Source organism: Anopheles marshallii, chromosome 2 (genome assembly GCF_943734725.1).
Source record: "Anopheles marshallii chromosome 2, idAnoMarsDA_429_01, whole genome shotgun sequence".
Lineage (NCBI taxonomy): Eukaryota > Metazoa > Arthropoda > Insecta > Diptera > Culicidae > Anopheles > Anopheles marshallii.
In genome coordinates this window covers 78,603,751-78,630,609 of record NC_071326.1, presented here as the reverse complement: position 1 = coordinate 78,630,609, position 26,859 = coordinate 78,603,751, and the positions used below count along the sequence as shown (strand labels likewise).

Genomic DNA, 26,859 nt, shown 5'->3' with positions numbered 1-26,859 from the left:
TTTGTCATGCGAATTGCATACTTTGAGGCTTATTTTTTAAATAAGTTAGTATAAGCAAATTTTATGCAGAAAATTTTGTAGCAAATTATGTCTATCTTTGAGCAAGAGTGTAATGTACAGCATCAAAGAGCATTTCAATTCAAACGCCTAAATTTATGCAATCTGTTGGACAGTAATATTTTTATCGCTCTATCGACAGCTTCTCTGCAGCATCAATACCTCGTTTACGTGCTTATCATTCCTAGCTTCTAAGAATTGTTTTTCCTAAACCTTTTTCCAATATAAAGACTGTATACTTAGAACCGACTGATGTTTACTCCGAGCATTCAATTTCATGTTCTGATGTAGGTAAATCTAATAAACTCCTCCAGTAAACAATTCCAACTCTTTTCGCATCCCTCGACACCAGTTATCTAATCCTGCTAATCGTGTGTTGGTGTGCGTTTTGCTTATGCATGTAAACGATAGCTTATTTACCTTTGTGCTTGGAAATTATGTTCGATTTTAAAAACAACAACTCCATGCCTGTACCAACCATTCCCACGTGGCTTAGTTTTACCGGGTAACTGCTACGGCCATCTTTGCTCTATCGTGCACAGTACAAACAGTTCTCGAAGTTTTTCGTACCATAACTTCAAACCAAACAACATGTCCCGGTTTCCCAGGTTAGTTTTTCCATCGCAAATCAAATATTGTAATCATTGCACGAGCGCAAACATTGGCATACTGCGCAAGACGTACTGCATCCTCGCCTCACCCTTCTCGCAATGGACGAAGTTAATCTTTCTGATGGAGGTAACACCATGGTAACGCACGTTGATGAAGATGTTTACATACACTGTTTGAGAGATGGAAAATCAGCCGGAAAAATAATAAAACTCTAAGCACACACGCCATCCAGGTACTTTGTGGGTGCTCAGGAATCTAATGTTTACATTAGACTCAAAAAATCAATCAACCTACGTATTAATATATTTCTTTTTTGAAGAAAAAAAATTATTACACCTGCGATGGTATATCTTAGAACAAAATGTTATCCAAACATTCGCAACACATGTCTCGGACACAGAGCCGGGTGAAAAAGCTTTCAGAAAGCTTTACAGAGGGTGTATGTGTTCCACTCTCTCGAAGAAATACTATCCCATTAGCTCGTATCCCACACGTGCCACTAAACGGGTAAGTCAGTGATCTTTTTCGCTGTGGAAAGTTCGCTAACCATAAAAATTGCTGCAAGCTGGCAGTCGGGCGTGCATAACATCCAGAAGCGTCATAAATATTTTGTCAAGCGATATTGGATCGGTTTGTTGCATGCAGGGGCGTGTTTTTTTCGCCCTTATCCGTTTGCATCAAACCCACACTTACCTGCTACTGGTTGTGTCTCGGACAGCTTTACAAATACCACCTTTTCGGTTGCTTTCCTGGAACACATTTAGAAATATTGCCACCAGCGCACCGCGATGAATTGTTGTGACACTTCATAACCTTTTCTCGAACGTACTCGAGTTGGCGCTCAGTCGAGACGTTTACGATGCATAATGTTGTGATTTCTTTCACCCGTTTATACCATTCTTTTTTCTAAGGAACTCCCACGCAAAACGGGTAGAATCAAGCCATCGCCATTTCTTTTGTTGAGGTGAAATTAGAAACACGATGAGAAAGCCATTTGTTTTGAAGTTTGTTTCGCGATGTCGACACCACTTGGTAAGTGTTTCCGAATCTCTGCTCACATTTACTATTTATAGTCTCATCCACAATTTGAAGTGACACGTTTGGATTGGTTTGTTTCGTTGATTTGAAATAAATTTGACTTTATTGCATTATCTTGAACTGCGTCACAATGTGAGACACATTTTAAACTTGTTTAGGGGGAGATAAAATTAAATTATTTGAATACAATCCGACTTTTTCAACAATTTAAAGCATTATTTTTTAACTTTGAATTGTTTCAACCTGAAAGTATGCAATTCGCTATACATAGATGCATCTACAAGGATGTCGCCGGGTCGCCCGCCATTATTTTCGATTACAATGAGACACGTGCACTGCAAGACGATGCATTCGGCGAAGAAATATGATTAAATGCTGCTCCTTCCACCAGGCTGCAAATCTGCCTCGAAAGCACAACTGCTCCAAATCGATCTTTCATCGCATACATCCAGGCGTCTTGTTCCCGGACAGTATGTGCATGCAGCCGACATGGCGTCATGTTTTGCTCCGAAATTGCTGTCAGAATCGCTAGAATCGCTTTGCAACGGCTTACAACCCCCCGCTCGGTGCAACAATATTGGCCATTCGTTATCCATTATGAAAATGAATGACACTGTACGCGGTGCACGGTTGCTCTTCTTGTTTTGCGTGAATCTGTGTGTTTTTTTTTTTGTTTATCCCACACCGGTGGCTTTATTTGGAAAATATTTTTGCAAGATTAAGCAATTTATTTGCTGCCAACCGTACTGCCAATTAGCGTTCTATTCCCTCTACCAAATCCCATTAGCATTCGCATCGACAGCCACCATTAACTGTGGTGCGGCTGCTGCAAATGTAACTTTAATGGTAACTAATGTGCGTTCAACGCCAACACCCTACCATTGGTGCCGTGCGAATAAATCATCGATGCTACTTTTTTCGTACGTTCTCTAATGTATCATAATATGGCCACAACAGTAAGCGTACAACAACATAAAAAATACTGCACCCAAAATAAATAGATACGAATGCAGCACCCGTTTGCAGCAAGATAAACCGAAAATCGTTCCGGTTTGCTTTTTCGGGATGGTATCACAAACAAACTCACAGCACAGATCTTTACGCTATTTAGCAGTCCCAAGCGTTTCGCTTGACCGATGCATTCGGAAATGGGGTTGGGCCAGCAGGTTCCATTTTTCTACTCTTAATTTTTGAAATGGAGTGTGAAAAACTGAAACACCATCATAATCCCACCGTGGGTTTTGGCACAGCAAAATGGAGCTAAATGAAACGATTTTTTCACTTCTTTTTGTTCTATACCCTCCGCCGTCGTTGCAAATTACAATTTAATGTACAGTTCTCGTGTCACCAATCTGCCTTCACGCGCCATATTTACCTTTGCCGCCCAATGCCAGTGGTTAAATCATTTGTCGTAAGCGGAAAAGGGAGTTTTTTCTTGTTCCGTTTTCTGTTTTTCTTTTTATATTTCCAGTGTAGCACTCGTTAAGTCATAGCATTAGGCTGGTACCACTTAATCAGCGACAATTAACCACCGGTCAGTGTGTTTCATCCGGTTTCACGACCATGCGACCCGTACCAAAACGTTTACCGTGAGAATTCTAATAAGCGATTTTCTTTCGAGCTATCGAAATATGGTTTTCAAATAGTTAACGGTTCAAATAGTAGTAAAACAGAAAAAAATTTAAACGAAAACGTTTCTTTGCTATTCATTTAGACATCAAACTTCTGTAAAAATGTCCAGTTTTTTATGGTTTCAAACGATAAATTAAGAGAGCTCTTAGCGTCAGGAACATTTGGTGCATTAATTAGGGTCGTATATGTTGTATTTGTTTGTGTGCAAAGATCGGTAAAATCGAGTAGAATGATTAGCATATCTAATTTACATAATTATCATTTTAATGGTTGCTTTACTGATCCAATTTACGATAAATTTCTAAAAGAAATACGTTAGAATTTGTTTTTGAACGAAATTCCAAGAAAACAAAGAAGAAACCGAACATTTTGATATGAAAAAATAGATTTTTATTATTCAGACATCTCCGGTATTTTTAAGATGATCAAATGAAAATAGTATTAGATTTACTATTTACCCCCACGATTTTAGCTAATTTTAGAATGATAAAAATTATCTTCTGCTTGCATATTGCATACTTTCAGGCGTGTTACAAAATCTTGGAACATAGCATCGAGAAACGCCTAAGTTTATGCAATCCGTGTTCAATGTGTTCTTATATGCTTCTTGAAACACACGTCGGTTTATTCTAAAATTAAACAAATCATTAGAAATCACACCCAACACTTCCATCGATCTTGAATTTCCCAAACTCTTCAGATTCTATCGAACCGTCAGAATCCTACACCATCACAATAGTGCCATGCCTTTTCTGCACCCGAGATAGAAAACTTCCCGCAACCATGGCAACGAACCGAGAAGCATGAAATTTATTCACATTCACTTGATTAGCTTTCGTCGTACTGCCGATGAATGCTGAACGGGCTGTGCGTATCGGAAAGTGCTGCCAGTGATATGTTCACACTCGACACACGCAAACAGTTCCGACGGCGTGTGACGGCAAACCTGTCCCGCAACAGTGTGCAACAATTTCCTCCCCCAAAAACGAGATTAATATTCAGCCAATAGCATGGTTAGATTAAATTATTGTTATTGAAAGTGTATTTGCCATTCGCTAGCTTGCGAGTGTTTGTGTGCTATTCTACTCACCAGAAAACCCGGTTCACGTACTATCATGAACGCGTGTCGAACGTGAAATTTTGCTGACACGAAAAGCGTAAAAATATCAATCCTCTTTCAGCGGGAATTTGCCATCTTGAAGCGGTTGGTGAAAGTGATGCAAAAAAAAAAACCACACGATAAGGACGACCTCAACAATCGAAAGTGTGTTGGTGTTGGATGGTATAATTGAAAAATTGGTTGCAACTCCGTTTATCAACGCACGGAACGGGGTACGGGATTTTCCCACCGGAGATGGTTCACGCAATCTCACCGGAACACGGATCACGTCCTGGCGGTGAGAAGACATTCAGGTTTTTTGGAGTTTCTTTCAATACAAACAAATCCCACCGGTAGCACCTCGTTCCTTGGCTTGTGTCGTCAAGTTTTATAATAACTTTCCAAGTGTTTTTTTTTTCTCTTTGCTTATATTTTCCACACCTCTTATAGTACACGACGCCACCAAGACGCTCCACACTGTCCGTGAAGAGCTTCGCTAGTTCATAAATTTGACTCTCGACAGGGAGCTTTCAGTGAGGGTTTGCTTTTACGTACACTTTTCTATGCGAGTCCATTCCTGAGAAATGCGAAAAAGTGAAGCGTTTGCTGTGAGTAAATATTAAAACAGTCCACTGACGAGCGGTAACGTTGCGACCACTTCCATTCCGGTCACGTAAGATTTTTCCATTACCGATCCAGAATGTTGGCGCTGCTGCCGGGGAGTTTATGGCCGTGTGCTGCCAGTAACGTACGAGAGCAGGTTTATATGGATCTCGAGGTAAACGCATGAGGCTGGAGTTCTCTTCTTTATTTTGGCGCATTTGGTACAGTTTTATTTGTCTCCGTTCCGTGGAGCGTCTTCGATTGGAAGGTGGGAAAAGTGTAAGCGTAAATTCCATCAACCCATCTGACGTTTGGCCATCTGTAGGCAAGGGACAATACGCTATGACAACGGAAAGAATAGATTCGTGGGCCGCTGACACATTGTGTACAAATATTGAACATTTTTGTGACGTTGAAACAGTTTGAGAATTGGCAGAGTTAGGAAGATAGTAATTTAAAACTGAATTTACATATTTTTCAGTTACTTTTGAAGAACATATCACTTGCAGTCATTCTGTTGCTACTGAAACAGCGATTAGACCCTAGCAGAATGTATACGCCTACATGTATGCAACAAATGCACATGTCGAAGGTACGTTGAAATTTTCTTATCGCAAAATTGAAAAAGTGTAAGCAGATTTTATTTTGATTCTAAATTGATATTTACTTTTATACTTTTGCAATAAAAAATCAATTAACAACATCATATACTGTCCTAACAATTCTTACCCTAACGGTCCCGTGCCTGCACATGATGTTTTTGATTGAAAATAATGCCCTTTCACCATACACGAAATAGGTGCTACCCACCTTATTGCTGACCATTACAAAGCACCGTCACTTCATCCATATCAATTGTTTGACCATTGCAACTCGTGCAACTTTTTCTCCATTACAAAAGAAAAAAATGCAACAACTTCTAGCACAACGGTAGAATCTCACCCCTCCCACACATTGTCTACCTACAGGAGGCTGTCGGCGAAAAAGTTCTCAATCCCAAGGCCCCACATATTTATGGAGAAGTTTATGGTCGAAAACACACGAAACCCAATCGCTGAACGTGCACAACCGGACATGACAATCATCTCGCCAAACGATGCACTAGCAAAGGTTTTCTCATCCATTCTATCGGCTGCTGCTTATCGCAGCAGGACGAAACATAATAACGACCGTGATCATGACTACGTTGGCGCCAAAAAGGGTGACGAACGATGCACAGAGACGCCGACGACGGTTATGATTTCGATTACGAATACCAAGCATCTTGCCGCGCTGTGCCCAGAATACGTGAGCAGTGGGGACTTGGGTTTCGAGGTTCGGGATTGTCGTACCCGGCTACCCTCGTTATGATGGACAATTTCCATTTTAATCGACTGCAAAAGAATGCGTTTAGGAGTGACCGCCGGAACAGGGGACTTGCCTATGTGTGAATGCAGAAAGGATAATCAAAATTCTACCAGCATATGTTAGTGAAGTAGTTTAACACCCGTGCATAATAGTTGCTGCCTGCAATAGAACTATGTTTATGTGTTCAATAACAGTCAACGTATTGATGTTGATCGTTTTAACTCTTGAATGAAGCAGCACAAACGTTCTACATCATTCAACCTCAACGAAGCACTGTTGTTGGGTAAAATTCATGTTTTCTCGCATTCGGAATAATCCATTCCGGATACACATTCCAGCGTCAACTCGAGATCAACTATGATATAGTGAGCGGGTGTGGGCTATTACAGACAAGTTACATCCAGTGCTCCTGCAGTCCTCTAAAACCCACGGAAAACAACGCAAACAGCCGTACTATAAGCTATGGAGACGCAAAAGAGGATTTTACTGGTAAACATCACATCACTGCTGGTAAACTGTAAAAATCTTCAAGGAAACTTAAGAAAACATCATCAGAATGTTGGAAAACCTGTTGAAGATTACTGAAAAATGAAAAGTCAACTCCGAAGTCGAATCCGGAGTCAACTCCGTAGGCAAATCCGGGGTCAACTACAGAGTCAACTAAAGATTCAAAGTCGGAGTCAACAATAGAGTCAAATCCGGAGCTGGCAAACTGTAAAAATCTTCAACAAAATTTAGTAAAACATAAAAAATTTAACCTATTATAAACGTTTTAAAATTAGAAACCTTAGGTGTAAGTGTATATGTATATATCTTAAGAACTGTCAGTTTTGACAGCAATATGAACTGTCAAAAAACGACGTGGAAATAAAGGCAGAACCATTTGAAACTTAAAACGGAGAACATCTTCAGCCTTCAGTAAGTTGATTTTGGAGCTTGTTACACTATGAAACATTTTACCTATGGAAAACTATGAAAACTGTTGGAAAATCCGTTGAGGATTACTGACAAAAATTAAAGCCAACTCCGGAGTAAAATCAGGAGGCAACTCCATAGTCAAATCCGGGTTCAACTCCAAAGTCAACTACAGAGTCAAAGTCGGAGTCGACCATAGAGTCTAATCAGGAATCAAATCCGATGTCAAACTCCGGAGTGTACTCCAGTGTTCATATCAGTGTTAACTCCGGTGCAATTTGAAGTGAAGTCCGAAGTCAAATACGGAGTAAAATCCTTATTCAAATCCGGAGTCAACCCCAGAGGTAACTCATAAGTCAGTTCCAAAGTCAACTCCAGATTCAAAACATTATTAATTCTGGAGTATTTTGGAGTCAAATCCGGAGTCGTGTTCATAGTAATCCGAAACAGCAGCGGATCATCTTGATCCTGCCACTACTGCCAAGCCTTAAGCGGCTACTACTGAGTACACGCGAAGGTAGTTAGAATAATAGTAGCAATTGAATTTTGAAGAAATAATATCACTTACTAAACCGTCTAAACAACCCACCTTGACACCCGCTATCACGCTTCTGTCAAGGATGAGTATTTAATCGTTTTTTTTTTTCTCTCTTTCTGCCCCAGCTTATTGCTCTGTGGGCTGTAAGGAGCAGTAAATAACCCCACCAAAGCAAGCGCAATGAAAACAACATACGTTGGCCCATAAAACTTTCAATGCGCAATTTGAACAAACTCCCGCATGGGGACCCTGCAGCACCGCGCTTGTACAACCTACTGCTACGTGACGTTTTGACTCCGCGCGTGTAAGAGCGTGCGGGCATATGTTTTTTCCATGGCCCTCCTGCTGATCCATTTTGTTGTTTCTGGGTAAAAATATTTATAGAAATACATACACACAAACCTGCAAGTGGGGGCAAATAAATAAATAGAAAAAAAAGTACAAAGAGTAGCGTTGATTTTGGGGTGGTTCGTGAAAAACTGTTCGGAAAAAAGCTCCCTTACTCCTCCGGTTTTTTTTTTTTTTGCTTCCACTTGACAGTACTTTGTAGGAGCGAATAAAAGGGGAAGAAAGAAAACATTACCAAAAACAAAACAAAAAAAACGGAAAAAACCTCAAAACATCAAAATCAAACCGAAAGAGTAACACGGTGCACGGAGATGGGTAAAGGAAAATAATAATAAAAAAACACGCGCGCACACACACACACACCTACATGCCACAGCCGGAAAACTCACAACCGGTCGTGTAGAATGATATACACAAAAGGCCAAAACCGAGCCATTTCCCGGCCTGCGCCCTTTCCCCGCCTTGGGAAAGCCTGCCCGGCAACAGTAAAACAAGCAGCCCCGAGGAAACACGTCCCAACCGCACCGGGGAAAACTCGGGAAAGCTAATACGCGGCACAACCAAAATGGGATGGAATGGTAGGGGAAGGGGAGTGGTTTCGATGCCTTTTTTCTACTATTATTTTGGCAGGATTTTAAGAAGGAACGGGACAAGGAATGGGGGTTGTGGAATGGGAACCCTGCAGAAAGCAGGGTTGGCAATAAAATTTGAATAAATTGCAGATGTTCATGGCGCTTCCTGTCATCGAGCTTTCCGCTTTTCATTTCAACTTTCATTTCCTGTCTGGACGGATGCTTCTCGTTTCGGGTTTCGTCAGTGCCACCGCCAGTCTCGCGGCGGCTGTCCCTTTCCTTATAGATGCACACACCCACACACACTCACCCACACAGATACACTCACAAACACAAGCGTTTGTTTAGGTGGGGAGGCCATATTGTTTTTTTTTATTCGTTTTCGATTTTGTTTTTTCCTCCTTACCTTTTTCTTTCTCCAAACAGCAAGGCCTGGCCTGGAGCGGGAAGAATGCGAATAGCCTACCGAATACTACCCGCCACCGGTAGCAGCTCTTGGTTCAATTTCCGGAAAAGCTGTTCCTTGTTGCCGGAAAACCGGTGCAGGTTTGCTTTGCACCCTTCGGCACTGCGAACAGCACGCCTCCGGTTGGCAGCAGTCGACGGATTCCTTTCATACTTCGCACACTGCCGAGGCACATGCCGCGCCTGCTTGAATTTACTCGAGTCATATGAAGGCCCCTTTTTAAACCGTCAGGTGTTTTGCGGATTAATAGTAGATCCAGCCAGTACAGTCGGACATAAACTTTCCCTGTCGATATGTCGCCCTTCTCATCGATCATTCGTTGGATCTTCTCCAACTTATCTGCCTATGTCGCATTTAACGATCAATTGACAGGTTTTGCCTAGCTTGATACTGGATGGAAACGAAGTAGTAGATAAAACATTAAAAAGCATTTAACGTGTGGTTGTGATGCAAGTTGCAAAGGAGCAGCGTAAAAGCAGCTGCTAAACAGCTGGCAGCGTGAAAACCATGATAGGTTCAAATTAATTTGAGAGACGAATGTACCTTTAGAAACTTAAAGCCTCTATAAGTAAACTACATAAATACTATTTGAAACAAAAATGATTCAAAATTGGTCCACAGTACAATACAGTCATAAAGTATAAAGTGTCAGTTTGTATATGCGATTCAAATTTCCCAATTGCAAAACTTCAAAATTTCCCAACAACACGTTACATTTTAATGTTATAAAAATTCTCATTGTCCAAAAGCGGTAATTGCCGAAATAAACGTAAACAATATGCAAACAGAATTTGCCTCGTAACGTGAAAAGCAACAATCAATCCCGGAATACTTAAAATAAACAATATTATAAAGGGAATTCGATTTACACCAAAATGCGAGTTACGCCATTTTCCATGGCATTCCACGCGAATTACCCCTAAAGGTATGCAACCATAAGCACGATACCTCATCGACGATTTCTAATGGTTTATCAAATAATCACAATTGATATTTTGAACTTTTTCTAAATAGCATTTAAACGAACTGTTCACCAAAAATTCAAAAGTGCTGCAAATTCATTCATATTTAGTTGCACATGCTTCTCCCATAGGAAACAAAATCAATAACACATTTCACAGTGTACACTGTTTTGACAGCTGTCACTTTGACAGCTAGTGCAGCGCACCAGAACGGCAAAACTTTTAGTACAGCATACTTCGTTTGCAGCACGAAATCACTCTACCAGTGTACCGGGTGATCGTGTTCAGGCACGAATGAAGTTTAAATGCAGTTGACGGTTGCCGCGTCCCTTCGCAACCGCCATCGTTTATCCTATTTGTTTCTTTTTTTCCTGTTATCTTCCACTTTCCCACAGCAGGTCGACAGGAAGTCACGTTTTACCGAAACTATTCATTTTTCTCCCCTTGTTTGATGCTAGATGCTTCTTGCACAATACGGTTTTCATCGTTTAGCTTCTTTTGCTTCTTACTTCACATGCCTGATGACTGTCATCTTGCACGATGTTTGTCTTGGTTGAAGCGTTGAAGAAGTTTTTAGCCTCCCCACACATGGGAGCCGCTTTGTTGATGGAGACGCCTTGCCTTCTTTACTGCCGTCTTGCGTCTTCCGAGGCCCATCCCTTCGCTGCTCACTCCTTACGGTAGCCAATTTTCACATCCCAATCGCATTCGTATGCGAAAAATAGACAGTTAGTGGCGTATTGTGACTGCATTTGCATATGCTTTACGTTTCCTTGGTACGGTGTCACGAGGACCCGGACATGCGGATAAAAACACGACACAACTGCAAACAATGCAGCATTTCTCCGGGGTTGAAATAGTTTCAGTTTTTACTTCTGCTGAGTAGCTTTCCAACCCGATGCTGTGAGTGCTGGTGTGAAGTTGCCACTATGACTCATACCAGAAAATGAGCAAACCCAAAAAAAAGGCGGTGGTTGTGTGCATCCCATTTGGCGCAAATAATAAAACCCCTACATATCTGCATCGGGCCCACCGCAAGCACTGCAAACCAATATGTCTCATGTCCCTGGGTTTTTCAGTTATTATCAGTCTATTTTCACACTTCCCGGTTTTTGTTTGTGCATGCCGAGAAAAAAGAAGCTTATCGAACCTGCAAGCTGTCCCTTATCATTTTCCACACCCATCCAAGGTGGTGTGAACATTTGATCAATTTTCCCAAAAAACCACCGGAAACGATGCGAAAGCGAAAGAATGAATTTCCCCACCAAAAAAAAAGGAGACACCTTTATGTGCTTTCAATTCCGTATCATGATATTTAATGCTCGAGTGGAAAAATAAGCTTCCTTTTACGGATTTAGAATGCAATAGTTGTCATTCCGGTTCAATAGCGCGAAAAGCTCGTAACCGAACCATTCGCCATTGCACTCGATGCCAATTTTGTTGCACTCTTCGATTGCACCGGAATAAGCGTGCAACCAGTCAGGTAACACTTCCGGATGATAGTTGCCAGTAAGCAGTGGCATCTACCTGCAGCAAGGCGGGAGAAAAAGCTGAAAAATTCACCGAATTGGATGTTGCAGTGGAAATGAATTTTTGTTACATTTTTATCGTGCGCATTTCCACCGGAACGGGAGGGCCAGTTGCATAATGTTGGTCCCGAAATGCAATCGTACCATTGCTGATGGTTTCCGTTATGGATTGGGAACCCATTTTTGTGGGGAAGATTATTACAGGATGGTAGTAGGAAGGAAGCATTCACGCGATTTCATTACAAAACTTCTGTCAACGAGCTTTTCCAATCAACCAATCGGGATTGGCGATAGAAAAGACCAACAATCATGCTGTAAGAAAAAAAATACTTTTTGTGGGTGATCGATATTTTATCTTTGACATTTGTTTTGAAGAATGTTATTAAATAATTTTTAATTCAGTCTGGCGTTATGCACGTGGGAAAATAATTGTAGCAAGCCAAAAATGGCAGGGGTCGTGATACCGATAATAAGAAGACTCCTTTTCTTTATGTGGTTTAAACAGCGCTTTAGAGAACAAATCTTGAGCAGGAAGTACGAGAAGAAGATGCTTAGAGGGATTGTTGGCACCGCATATGTGGAAAGACAATGGATGAGCCACTACAATTATGAGCTATACGAGCTGTACGATGTACTCACTGTCGTCTAGGGGATTAGCTTTGCCAGGCTCTAGTGGGCTGGTCACGTCATGAGAATGACACCGGACGACCCAGTCCGTAAAGTCCTTTTAGATCGTTCACATGAACAGTAGATTGATGATGGAGTGATGGCGTTGATGAGTCCACCAGAAAGTCCAAGACGACTGCACTCGACCGTGAGTAGATTAGAGGACTCCTGGCTCAGACTAATACCGTGAAGTGGTTGAAGCGTCTGATAGGTCAATGAAGAAGAAAATTTTATAACAATAATACGACTCGTAACACATTGGAGCTCCAGATTGCTCAAGAATACTCCGAATTGCTCTGTGCTGTTCTGCTCAGAACTGATCCGGACTGCTCCATACTTGTCCTACAACTCCTTAACGTCATTTTCTAGAGCCTTAAAGTATATAATCACTCTACTAAGGATCACTCTTTCACTTTGTAAGAGTCACAAAATACTGATAGCCGCCTGTGTGCAGGAATAACCTTGCATAATTCAACCCAGTGGTTAGTGTTGTTCTAATCATTTTTACTTCTTTTATTTCACTACAACATATAAAGACTAACAATACATCATTGTATTCTTCCGACTCTTCATAAACTTTAGGAGCTACTTATACGATTATAATCAGTCTTAAACTACTCTTTCACTCCCGTTCCATCCCGCGTCAATGATGCAAGTTCCTCCGTCCGATGCCCTTACGCATCTGGAACAGCTCCTTCGGCAACTTGTGATTGCTGAAGAAACACTTGTACATTTGATAGGCCGTGTCGCACTCGTCCGTCCCTTCCACGGTGCACTTCTTGATCAGATCGTTCACCTTGCCCGCTTCCAGACCAACCGCAAGCTTCTCCCGAATCACATCCTGCTGGATCGCACCGTCCTCATCGATGAATCCGGCCTTATCCAGAAAACACTTCACGAAGCACTAATCACGGAGAGTGAAGTATAAATTACCATGCACCCGACGGAAAGTAAACACATGCTTCCCCAACTAACCTTCGCCTTCATGGTGTCGACGGAAAAGTCTCCGCTCAGCACGCGGAATGCGTTCTTGGGCAGTATCCCCGTCTCCTTCACACACTCCCGTGCGTTCTGGTGGATGCGCCGCACCTGATCAGCCTCCATCCGGGCACCCTGTGCAAGATAGGAAGCGAAAAAGATAATTTCAATCACTGCTTATTTTAACCAAAATGGGGGCGAAAACACTCCCCCATCTGCACTCTCACCTTTACGACGGTCCCGGTGCACGCAAGTACCACCAGCAGCGCAAAGGTTACGATCGATTCGTTGCACCTCATTGTGATCGTGGCTGTGTGTATTTCCCACCCGGTGTGGTTTATGCTCGCACTTTAACTGAATTTAATTGCCTCCAGCCAGTCCAGCACTCACTCACTATGCGCGGGTTTGCCTCCATTCACAGAGCGCGGTCAACGGTACTTATAGCTCCGCCGTGTAGGTCACACCGCGTCGTCTAAGATGGAGTTCCCTCCCGGTCGGGTGGTGCCGTGGCGCGGCGTGGCGTGGAGGTTTACAGTAAACAATTCAATTTTCATGCTGATTCATTGGGTTCTTCCGCCGGCCCTCGGAGGCGTACCCTTGGCGGTCGAGAACGCGTGCAAGTAGCAAGGTAAGTGAAATGTTTCACCTTTAACCACCCGTGGGATGTTCACTTCTCCTCGCATCATAATTTTGCATGCCTGGTCGAGGTTATCCCTGAGGGCTTTTACCTTCTAGTTTTCTTCGATTTAAACCTTTGAAGTAAAATTGGGATTTTTAATCTAGAACGTTTTTTATAAATATTTTTTTACTTGACATTTACGATTGGTCACAAAAACTTCGGTATAATAACAGCTTAAAAAATAATATTTTTTTAAGTATAATGGAATTGTAGTAGTGACACGTAAGTTGAATTTATGGAAGATTTGAAGGAATTAAAATCTCTTTTATAAATATCATTTAATATTTGAGTAAAAATCAAAATCACCTGAAATATACTACTAAATCTTCAAGAATCTCGGAATATACCAGAATCTTCACTGATTTCCCTTAATTTGTTTTAAAACTGTTGTTGCAATACTTCTAAACTTAAAACTGTTACTTTCGTATTTTTGCAATACTTCTAACTGCTCGTTGTTTGATCGAAAACACCCGAAATAAGATGTCTTTACACTGATCGGAGATTGGAAATGCATCCAAACTAATGTGAATGGTACTTTAGATTAAGATTCTTGTACATTTAACCAGTACAGCCTGGTTGTTCTTCATGAAAACAAATAAAACTACTCATTTCACATTGTACTCTTCATTGGAAATGTATCACTCTTCGTCTGACGATTTGCAACTCTTAAAATGAGCCCAAACGCCAAACGTCGTATGCAGTCCTTTACATACCTGTTGATTGTGGCGCCCTCTTCTGTTAAAGCAATCGAAGCTCCTACTTGAGTGTGCCAAATACGTAGACAGCAATGTTAATGATTTAGTTTTTTATCAGCAACTGCTAACAAATTAAATTTCATCTGATTCAGTCGATGCAATCAGAGGCTAACAGTGCCGGAGACATTTCATATGTCTGATTGCAGAAACTAAAAAAAATTAAAGAGTACGATCTTCACTATATAAAGTTTCATGAACCAGTCAAAATTATTTGCAGTTTTTTTTTACATACCTTTGAATGGGCTAATAATTGAATTGATTCTTCAATGAAAATATGGCTAACTGCTTCTCTAAGGCTGAATTTATCACATCCCTTGTTCTGTTAGACTCATTTCGTAGCTAAAATTGCATACTTTTAGGCGAATTTGTAACGGAAGACGCCATTAGTACATTATGTAACGCAAACTCGCATTGCAACCAAACAAGCCATCCAAGGGTTAAATGAAACCCTCGGTAATTTTCACCCCCCGGAGCATAACTTCATCGCAAACAGGGGTAAATGGTAAAGTTTTGCAACTTGTCTCCCTCTCTTCCCACCGGTAACACCGCAAGAAAAAGTTCCTCTAATAAGCGTAACGCAACCATACAATGCCCTTGGACACAATGAACCACAACAATAATATTATGCCACACACACGCACACACACACGCATGGTGGATGTGTTACAGAAGAACCGGGCGCACAAAATGGCAAGCATTTAGCAAACATGCAAACTGCACCGACCAGAACCGGTAAGCGACCGAACCTCTGCTGCACCTGCTACAGCCACACGTTCGATTTTGATCGTTTTACGTGCGAAATGTAAACTAGTCACATGTGGTTGTGTCACGTGATGAGCATCCGGACCGGATGGAGGCTGCGAAACGTAACACACACACACACACGAAAGGGAAAACTTTCCTTCCCCTCCAGTGAAACGTGATGGAAAGTTTGTGATGGAAAAAAATATTACAACAAAAAACAACTCCCAATGCAAATAAACATCTTCGAGTTAGTGAAATGCTCTTACAGAAAAAGTTAAGAACAAAAATATTGTGATCCATTCGTTCCATACGTGTGCAACATGTAAACATGATTAAAGCCATAAATTGAAAGGCTAACAGACTGTTCGGTTGCAACCCATCAGCTCCGGGTTCGGAGTGGTCCTTAAATTTTGAATGTAATTTGCACCACTTCTGCGGGACAAATTATTGAACTGCGGGCAAAAACTGCATCCATCCTAGGCACCTAGAGCACCACGGAGGAGTAGCCAGTCGTTACACCAATCCATACCACCGTTCAATTATGTATCGCCAGTTGCTACCTTCACGGCCAGGGCCGGGCTTTAAAAGGGCTTTCTCTGGAACCCCGGTTGAAGCTGCATAGGAAATTAGTGTTCGTACCCTTTGACTGGTGTAAATTTGCAGCATTCACCCGCGTGTGTGAGTGTTTGCATTCTTGCTTTGTGCGCTTGGGATCTTGGGGAGCAATGGGAATGCATTCGGACGGGTTTGCCCGTAATTAATGATTCCGAGATAGCAAGTACGGAATGGAACGAACCGGCACACGAACAGAAGTAACATGAACTTGAACTGTTAAAAGCTTGCTAAACACATGTACCTGCGTGCTGGACATAAGGTACTCATCTCTGGGTACTGGGTTTCTGGGGAGATATCCCACGAAAAAGGGTGGGATTTGCTAGTATATAATGCATTGGATTAGGTCAGTGGGCTATCAGAACATTGCCGAGTTTCAGCACAAATCATCGAGCCCTTTGCCATACATCCAATTTCCACAATGAAGCCATCCGTATCCATCCTCACCGTTTCATTCCTGCTCGTAGCATCAGTAAACGTAAGTATACACACTTGGTCGAAATATTTCACCATCTCAGTAATCTCGTTGCACAAAATATTCAATTAACGATTGTTTTTCCTACACCGCAGGCATTCACCTTGCGCCAGCAGAAGATGGTAAGCATTTTCGCGCTCGAATGCATGGCCGAGACGGGCATCGGTGCGGATTCGCTGGCGAAGCTGCGCGACGGTGATCTATCCACGAACGATCGTGCGGCGAAATGTTTCATGAAATGTTTCTTCGAGAAGGAAAACTTTATCGATGCGCAGGGACAGTTGCAGCTGGAAGCGATTGCGGCGGCACTGGAGAAGGATTACGAGCGGGCCAAGATCGACGAGATGCTTGCGCAGTGTGGCGTACAGAAGGAGGATGCGTGCGAGACGGCATTCCACGCGTACGAGTGCTATCACAATCACTACCAGAATCTGTAGATGGTGGGTCATTTTTGATGATTGGCGTCTTGAGCTCCTCATAGCAAATAAAATTAACCAATTTAAAAAAAAGCATTTGGACAAATGACTTTCCCTGAGGAACTGCAGGTGACAATACCTGTAGATAAAAGGGAATCTTCTACTTTACATAATCATCTGATTCCTCCTTGGAAGATTCCCACAATATAAGCTTATAAACGGATAACATCATTAGACTGACGGTATTGTGAAGTGCCATGCGTCACAAAGCTTCATCTCAAAGTAAGATGTATTCAGCGACAGTCACCGCATAAAGCTTACTCGTTCGTTTATCATCAGCTTCACCGCTGCAGCGAACAAGATTGTCGGAGATGTCGGCGTAATGCACAACTGCAAGTAGTCAACTACTGTTGGCCGACCGTCTCTGATTATGCAGTAGGGATTATTATGAGCGGCAGCTGCTATGACTTTTGCTCGTTTTGTCCCGAGCCGTGGTGGCAAAGGTCACGAAGGAAGTGTGCAACCATTGCAGTGAACCATTTATCACCTGCATATGCGAACATTAAACTCTCTCTCTCTCTCTCTCTTTCTCTCTCTACACTTACTTAATGGTATGCAGATGTACATGCTAAGGAATTTTACTACCCCAACAATAAAGGCTCTGTAGTAATGGGTACATATTTTCTTTTCCGAAAATGATGTTTCACACCTAAAGTTAGGCAATGAGGATTTCATGATCAAACAGTGTGACATTGTTTTTAATATAATTTTTATATTATTTTCCTGTTAACAGTTTTATATTCTTGGCTTTACTGTAAGTGTTTGGTTTATTGTTGATACATTAAAAATCGACATGTTCGTACAATTGATTGCATACGTTTAGGCGTATAAATTGTGCTAGGGTCATGGCACTGTTTGAACCGTTACTTAAATCGATGGTAACACTTTTTTTTCAATGTTAAGCACTAATTGCATAAAAAAAAGATTTAAAATAAAATAGTGCAAAACTTTTCAGCGTATACGAACTAGACAAATCACCAGTATAGTTAAAAGAGTAAAATATAATCGTAAAAATCCTTTGCTTTTTCAACGCTAACATTTTGTAGTAACAATTTATACAATGAACTAATAATAGCTTCATTTTGAAAGAAATATTTCAAAAGATATAAGAAACTGATAAAGAAATATTTGAAAATATATGGCTAAATTCATAATTTGTCGACGGAACAATTTGTACGCCTGTGCGTATGCAATCTACAGTTTTATCCGCTTTTTAATGTTATAGTTCTATGTATTTACTGTTACTCTCTCTCTCTCTCTCTCTCTCTCTCTCTTTCTTTTTTTTTCTATTACTTATTATTTTACTAGAGCCTATAAAACCTTAAATTTAATTGAAATCGTACTTATCGTCTGCTTAACATTCAGTTTTCCATTCTCCATCCATAATTCCGTCTGTTGCTGTATATCTGTTAGTACTAACAAGTGTACTAATTAAATTTTCAAGCACATCCGTTTCACCCGCAAAACGCCAAACCTTCTACCTTCTTTTCGTTTACCATTCATCCTGTCCGTCTATGTTCACTTTCTTTGCATGATCAACAACATCAACCAAACAAACCCACAAAAAAGGTGGAAGCAATATTGCCCCTCAAAATGCCCTCGAGATGCTGCATCTATGCATTCCGTGTTTCCAGTGCCGAGATGGGTGGGTGGGTTTAAAGCTTCAAACTTTCGTCCTTCACAAATTCGGTAACGAACCATTTTCGACAACGGGATGTCCATTGTTCCGTACGGTGACGGACGGTTTTCCTATCCCGTCGAAAAAGAAAAGACACCGGATTCCACCTCCCGTGCACTTCGGCCAATTTTGCCGAGCTCGCCTCGTGTTGTGCAGCTGTAGATCTGTTCTCGAGCTGCACTATTTGCATTGTGTTTCGCCTGGCTGCACATCTTCAAAAGGCTGTCAAAATTACCCCGTCAAAGAAAGGGGCATCGTTCGGTCGGGATCTGGGAAACTGTCTAACACCAACCAACCCCGGTTCGGGTTGATCCCGGCGAAGAAAGCGAGTGTCTGGTATTGTCGTGGAAGACCGGAGCACAACGTGAAGACACTCTCGTTTCGGATGTTATTGTTGTTTTCACGGCATGATGATGGAGGGTTGCAGGAATTTGCAAAAAAAAAAAAATCCTCCTTCATAGGGTTCCGGGCGACCGTTTTCTCGCCATTTCGCCAGAAAGGAAAGTTTTCCATGACGAAGCAGTTGCTATGATGAATAGCCCGGTTTTGAGGTATTGCAGTGAGCATTACAAATGACATACTTGAAAAACAAAGCTGACAACAGCTTGGTATTAAAGCGGAGGTTTTCGTTCAGAAAGGAAGAAACTATGAAGAACTCCACGAAACTTCGTTCATCATTATAAACTCATCATAAATGAAATCGAATAACCTGTAATTAACACAATCTCCCGCATGTCCCGTGATGAACATAAGCGAAATCGAACACGAATCAATTAAAGAGCATTTAAACCATTCGGAACTATTCTTCCACTTCACTAACCTAGTCCAGTCCGCAAGGGTTTCATTTCACATCGATTAAAGTTTATCGCACCGATTCCACTTTCGGCCTTCTCGCAATAAGCAAATGTATTCCCATTACGCATGCACATAATTAATAATTGGATCCCTAACCCTAAGATCCCAACCCTATCTAGAAAGCCAATTCAACCGGCCCAGATACAATTTCATGTCACCTTGCTGTGGATCCGCTCGTTGTCGGAGACAAAAGCAATTGCAGCACCTGCACGAACATGCCAACGTGTAGCAATGATGACACCTTTCGGCCAATACACCCATCCAACGTTGATGGAACTTCCATCAATCTATCCCGGTTGCTGATTGAGATGTGGGTGGAGCAAAAAAAAACAAAACGGAACCTCAGCAACGATCTTCACCGTTGGATCCACAGCTTCCATCACGCAGCAGCTTGCAAGCAGAAGGCTGTAAAAGAAGCAACTTTCAGCTGGCTGCGTGTCTCATCTTACACGCCAGTGTGTTACAATGTAACCGTAACAAATGACATGTTTTCCCGTGCTCCGTGACCATTTCCATTCCATCACACAAACTGGGGCGGGTCGGGCCCCAGGATAAGACGGTGACAGACCTCACTCTCCGGTCTTATTTATGTAACCTATTAAAACTCATCTAGCACGGAGAACATTTTCCGTCCCTCCCCCCATAGGGTTCCGAAAGGGGGCGAAACAAAAGCCGACCGAGACGGAATGAATCCATTTTTGCCGGAACAGGCAATATTCACATCAATCGCATCAGGATCACACCGGCGACCTCCGATGTGCGACAACACAGCGCTGTGATAACATGCGTCACGTTTTTGTGCGGCCACAGATTGACAGCTTTTGTCTTCCAGCATCGAGGCGATTGCTGGCCGGCGGTGTATTGCTACGGCCGACCGGCACACAACAAAGCGGATGGCTGGGAAGCATACATTGTACAACGTGTCTTCTGTGGCCGTTCCGACTGCTCCTGTCGTAGCATCAGCAAAGGATGTGTGTTGCAATTGTTAGACTGGAATTAATTATCCCGATTGGATTATTCGATTGCAGCAGGTTTCGACGAAGCGAAATAATCTTTTCGCAAAAGAGAGAGAGAGAGAAAGAGAGCGAGAACAATATTTATTGTTATGTAATATGTAACTTTCACTGAAGAGTATCTCCATTGTTATGTAATTGTATTATTTTGAAAATGATCGTTGCATATCAAGCACATTTTAATCTCTCGTTCAATTCAGTGAAATTTCAGACTACATAATATACTGCAAGATCTGCTCATTTAAGATCAGAACTTCAGAACAAGATAAGATATGGATCCAATATAGATAGTGTATGAAAGTCTGATGACAACTATCGTCGAGCTAATACATTGGGAGCCTTAACTGTACGAACATTTAAGGACAAACATTTTAAGAGAAACATAATAGAACATCGATTATCTCTGGATTGATTATCCGGCGATCGGATAATCCGTGACCCTAAATCTAGTCCTAGGTCTAGTCCAGGTTTTTCTAATGGACGCATCAACACCACCGCTCCTTCTCAATTATCGGTCCATGTGGACGATCTAAAATGACTTGGCACGGGATGGGTCGTTCGGTGTCATTCTCTGGACATGACCAGCCCACCGGAGCCCGTCGAGTTTAATCCACTTTAGTTCGTCGTACACCTCATAGAGCTAGTCATTGTAGCGGCTTTTCCAAATCCTTCTGGACATCTTCGTCTCGAACTCGGCTAAGAGAGTTTCGTCAGTTTTGGACAAAGTCCATGTCTCAGAGGCATATTTCAGTAGTCGAACTATATAAATTCTATATAGACTCAGCTTCGTTTGTCGCGCCAGATGTTTTAAGTAGACAAGTTTCCTTAGGCTGTAGAACGACCAGTAGACAGTCAATGCTGTTGTCCGTGTTGTCCTTTGACCCAAGGTAATCGAATTTTTGGACGGCTTCAAAGTAATGGTCACTTCTCTGTGATCTAACGCTGGGAAAGGGTAGCTCCCGAAACTTCTTGAAGGCCCCACAAGCCACTCCTTCCCAATTCATAAACAGAAGAGTGGTTGGTAGACCAAGTTTGTGAGCTACCGGTACGTCAGGGAGACGGCCAGAAACTAAACCAAGCTGTCAAGAGACCCTACCGAGGTACTTGGAGTGATTGCAAACACACATATACAGCTCAGAAATAGTCTAGAGAACTACCGAAAGTTCGAGTCCAGCTACACGATTAGTTAAAATTAATTAGATTAGATTAGTAACAGGAATTATAGAGCAAGTCCAATTGGAAGAAATTTATATCATCTACCGAAGAGTTCAACGAATGGAAAGTTATTTAAACGATTCCACTTGTCCCGACAACTGTTCAACCATCGATCCCACAGCTATGTTGGATACTAATAATATTGCATACATCTAGGCGTATGAACAAAAAAATTTGCCTTGAACTCGACTCTTTAAAAATTATTCTAATTTCAACAATATAACTTTAGAGCCACTTTGTTCAGGGCAATTTTACACATTCCAAGTCCACAATCTAAAGAACTTTAACTTCTCACAAGTGCGCAATAAGATATCAAATTTTTTGCACATATAAAATAGTTGGACAATTGTAGCAAGGCACGCAATCTACAGATAATCACGTTGGAAGGGCAGTTCCTAGAAAACAAGCGTTTCAACTTGCTTTTAAAATAAACCAAACTCAAACTTTCAGTGTGTGTGCAGCTGTTTACAAAATCCACAACGAAACCCCCTAAAAAAAAAGAACAGCTGCCGATAAGAGCTGTATCGCGAAAAGGTGTGAACCTTTCCAAGCAAACGATAGCCCTCTGCATTTCGGTGGCCTTTGTCCATCGAGCTTTACCGATCGGAATAAAACGCTGGATAACATCTACCGACAGGTAGGGAATCATGGAAGCGTGTAATGGTTGGCGGAACTATCCGTCATCGTACTCGATTGCCATCTTCTTGGAACGTACCTCCGGATGTCCGCATGAATCAATTGCATTCTCCAAAAAAGCCGCACACACTTTGCTTGCCGCGTGTGTATCTACGAACACTACCATCAATGTGCGAAGGGCGCTGATAAGAACCGACCCCGGCTGATAAGCTTCAGACGAAGAAACCCCTTGAATAATCAGTTGCCGATATCACACCGAGGTGGTTGCAACACTCGCTGTTCCGCATAGACATTTTTTTTTCGTCGTACGTATTATCGTTCGAAAGATAACTCGTAACACGAACGGGAGAACTTGCCAAAGCAGGAAGGTTAGTGCTTTTTTTCCAATGTGCGCATTATAAGATCCACCAGTTGATGGAAGAACTGGAGACCGAAGCCTTCGAAACGTCGTCGGACCAGTGTGTGGTTGACGTTAGTGAACTTTGGGCTGATTTTAATCAACGTGCAACGCTTGCTCAGTGTCGATTTTTTCCCGCCAGATGGACCCACAGCAGGAGTGAACAAAAATCAATATCTTTAAATGAGTCGGTGATAAGAACGAACCTTCATTAAAGGAACTGCCACAACAGAAACTTCCCTTCCCGTGGATTAATATTTGTGTGTAACGCTGTGGAAAGTAATTATCTTCCTTTCGCCAAGTGTCGCGGTCTCGTAGTGTCAGTGAGTGAGAGGCTACCTTCCCCCGGCCCCGCCCGTTCGGTGGTCAAATATTTGATTTGAGCTGTGATAATTTTTAATGAAAAGTCTCCCAACCACCGCCCGGCACGATTAGATCTAGCGAAGCTGTGAGTGTCAGTGAAAATGAACCGCACCGTGTTGCTGGCCGTTCTGGTCGTCTGCGTGCAAGTGTTACGCGCACAGAAGGAAGATTCGGTAGTGCCGGAGGTGCGTGTTATCGTGTCGCATCTTTGCCACTTTAAAAAGCCACTGCAGGATCCGACCGATATTGATGGCGATCAGTACTGCGATTGCGATGTGCACAACTTGCCTACGGGTCTTCCGGAGGTAACGATCGACTGTAGAAAGCATCAGCTGGGGGATGACTTCTGGCAGGATTATGAACAGTTACCCCAGGGCACAACCCATCTGGACCTATCCCTTAACGGGCTGTCGCTCGTGCCGCGCCTTAGTGGGGAGAAGCTCGTCTATCTAAACATCGGCCACAATCAGATAGCGGCAATCCCCGATAAGGTGTTCGCCAATGTGTCGCTGCTAGAGGAGTTGGATCTAAGCAGCAATCGCATCGAAACACTTACCACCGATGCGTTGGCCGGACTGGCCAACCTCAAGACGATCGATTTGAGTGGCAATCGGCTCGGTTCGATCGAGGTGAACGCATTCTCGAACGCACTCCAGCTGAACGTGCTCATCCTTTCGAACAACTCGCTCGGTACGTTCTTCAATCGAACCGAGTCGGACCTTTACCTCCGACTCGGGGTCACCAACAGGCTGGCGGTGTTGAAGATGGAACGCTGTAACCTCACCGACATCAACCTCTCCAGTGGCGTTGGTCTCGAGCAAGCCCTGCTCGGTTACAACCAGCTGCAGCAGCTCACCAGGCTGCCCAAACAGCTCACCTACCTGGACCTCAGCGGCACTCCGATCCGAAGCATTCCCGCCAAGTTCCTGCCCCATCTGCTGCATCTCCAGTCGCTCATCCTGCGGGACATGCCCATCCTCTACACGCTGGAACAGTACGCGCTCTACGGGTTGCCGCGCTTGGCCTACCTGGACCTCCGGGGATCCCGCAACCTTTCCACCATCCATCCGCACGTCTTCGGCCAGAACGTTGTGCGCAACGAAACGGACACGGTACTCCAGCGTCTCATCCTGAAGGGCACCAACATCCGCACGCTCAACTCCACGCTGCGGTTTGCGTTCGAGAATCTGCGCGTGCTGGACATCCGCGGTGCACCGTTGCGCTGTGACTGTCAGTTGCGTTGGTTGCGGGAACTTCCGCTCCTGCGAACGACCGGCAGCTGTGCCAAACCGAACGCACTGCGTGCGACCATCTTCGGCAACGTGCAGCCGAACCAGTTCCAGTGCCGTGCGGAACAGTTCTGGATCTACACCGTGTTCAACGTGCTGTTGGCGATTCTGCTGATTGTGCTCGTGTCGATCGGTATCTTCCTGATCGTGAGGGCTATCCGGCCAAAGCCACACGTCCAGTTGCGGATGGTCGGTGCCACGAGTCCGTATGCGCGCGTAACGATCGAACCGAACCGGGCAGAGGTGTTGTAGAAGTGCGGCTGTGGGGTCATCGCAGTCGATGTGTACATAATAACGCCATAAGTTAATAGTTTCTTTTTAATTGTGTGGAAGAGAATGAAAGATTGTGACAATTGGAATTGATTAAAATTCACGTAAGAATAGAATGTAAATGTAAATGTAGAATATGCTTCTTTAAGAGTGAGTTAAGAAATTCGATCCCAATAAAATGTAACATTTTTTTTTTTAATAAAAGTGGTATTTTCTTCTTTCATTTACGGGTGTTTTGGGTTTAACAATGTCACGTTCCGGTACTTTTATCCTCTAATTTCATATCAGCAGCCAATTAATGTATTCCGTTTGTTCTTGTGAGTACATTCGCATGATATATCGTTGAATAACTCCAGAAACTCTTGTACTTGTGGCGGTTGTCATGCACTGACATTCGTTTCTCGAATCTCGATCCAATGATTTGCTTGGCATTCTCAAATTCTGGAGCTATTTCAGGATTCCTGGACGAATTCTTCCAGGGCACATCAAACAATTCATATAGGTTCATTTAGTAATAGGTAAGAATTCAGATTCAAGCGATCAAATCTCTTCGTCAATTGCACTTCTGTGAGTTCAAATGCTGCCACAAATACACTAATATAGGTCTCCAAGGCGATACTATCTGTTCTATAATGAAGGTTTTCAACTATGTAGCTTACTCCATTCTACTCGTTAAGCTCGATGTAATACCTATACCTCTGATGAGTTACCTATATCTCCAAATCCTCAGACTCAGATGTCAGATGTCGCATTCGAATCGACCGTTGAATAATATTCAACACATTGGGTACGTATTCCTTACCGTCCTTAAGTATTTATGTATCTTTACAATATTAACGGAATTCTCCAGCATCTTGATTAATAATCGATCAAACAAACATTTGATTATTAATTCTATGCTTTCAGCGTAATGCTGTGGTACAATTTTCCTACGTTCACTTCAATTCCTTGGCTTTGCAGGTGTCATCGACGTCATCGAACGGACATTAGCGTTCACCAATCGGATCTAATCGGAGCATTGAAGGGAGGATCAATCCGACGAAGGCAAAGTACCTGCTTGACCGTGAAAGCGCCCACCAGGGGAGCGGAGTACCAGTTACTATCGGTGACTCGGTATACGGTGACTATCTCCATGTAGTAGAGTAGTTCTCCTACCTTGGTACGAACGGAACTTCAGATAACAACCTATACAACGAAATCGGAAAGCGTATTGTGGCGAGAAACCATACTTACTATGAACTCCACGAACTCCTACGATCCAGAACACTCCAACAAGACACGAAATGCAGTATAAAGAATATCCTGATACATGCTAGCTTTTCATGGCTAGGAGTTCTGGACAATGTGGGCTGTCTTTGGAGATATCTGTGAGTAGGGCGTGTGGAGAAATAGAATGAACCGCGAGCCTGCTGAGATGATTATTGAAGCAAACATCATGTGATGTGGTTGGGACTCATGCCAGGACCTGGAATAGGACCACAGCGATCAAGTGGAGCTTAACCGGTTGGAGATTGGATGCAACCAAGGAGTGGAGGAGAGCAGCCCTTCAGACCAAGTTTCTTAAGAACTGATTAATTACCTGGCCAACTTGAAGATAATAGGAACACGCCAATGCCCTCCCTATGCGTTCACTGGAAATAATGCTACCCAAGACATGGAAGGACTTCCAACATGCTGAAGAAGGCAAAAGATATTGTGAAGGTATAAGCTTACACAATTCAATAGTTTCTTATAGCAATCTGTTGCTTTTCAACGCAAATGGATGAAGTTGTAACTCCCTCAAACTTCCATTTTTGTGCATTAATATGTTTCACGTTCGACTTCTTTTTAAACTTCCAAGTTGTAAGGGGCTCAATGAAAGTAACGTCCAAAAATCAATGTGACAGTGAGTAACCTTTACCTCAGCGGTCGTAAAACTTCGTACCAACAGAAAGGGAAATAAAACACCCATCAACAAAAAAACCGATTCGCACCGGTCTTTAAACCCCGTTACGTTGACCGGTGGAAGTGGAGAAGCAAAAGAAACAAAAAAACAAACTG

The 26,859-nt window shown here is 42.6% G+C and overlaps 3 protein-coding genes across 3 annotated transcripts; 2 read left to right on the top strand and 1 right to left on the bottom strand.

The window, feature by feature from the left end:
* Nucleotides 1-13,027: 13,027 nt before the first annotated feature.
* On the bottom strand, nt 13,028-13,661 carry LOC128718632 (general odorant-binding protein 56d-like). The gene is made up of 3 exons (XM_053812254.1): nt 13,590-13,661; nt 13,360-13,497; nt 13,028-13,288 (listed from the first exon to the last, which is right to left on the bottom strand). The coding sequence occupies exons 1-3, from the start codon at nt 13,659-13,661 to the stop codon at nt 13,028-13,030; spliced, it is 471 nt and encodes a 156-aa protein (XP_053668229.1).
* A 2,912-nt stretch (nt 13,662-16,573) lies between these two features.
* LOC128710438 (general odorant-binding protein 69a-like) lies at nt 16,574-17,064 on the top strand. Its single transcript, XM_053805490.1, has 2 exons — nt 16,574-16,630; nt 16,723-17,064. Exons 1-2 carry the CDS (start codon nt 16,574-16,576, stop codon nt 17,062-17,064), a joined length of 399 nt encoding a protein of 132 aa, XP_053661465.1.
* Nucleotides 17,065-23,361: 6,297 nt separating this feature from the next.
* LOC128708870 (leucine-rich repeat neuronal protein 2-like) lies at nt 23,362-24,801 on the top strand. Its single transcript, XM_053803850.1, has one exon. The coding sequence runs from the start codon at nt 23,362-23,364 to the stop codon at nt 24,799-24,801; it is 1,440 nt and encodes a 479-aa protein (XP_053659825.1).
* The last annotated feature ends 2,058 nt before the right edge of the window (nt 24,802-26,859 follow it).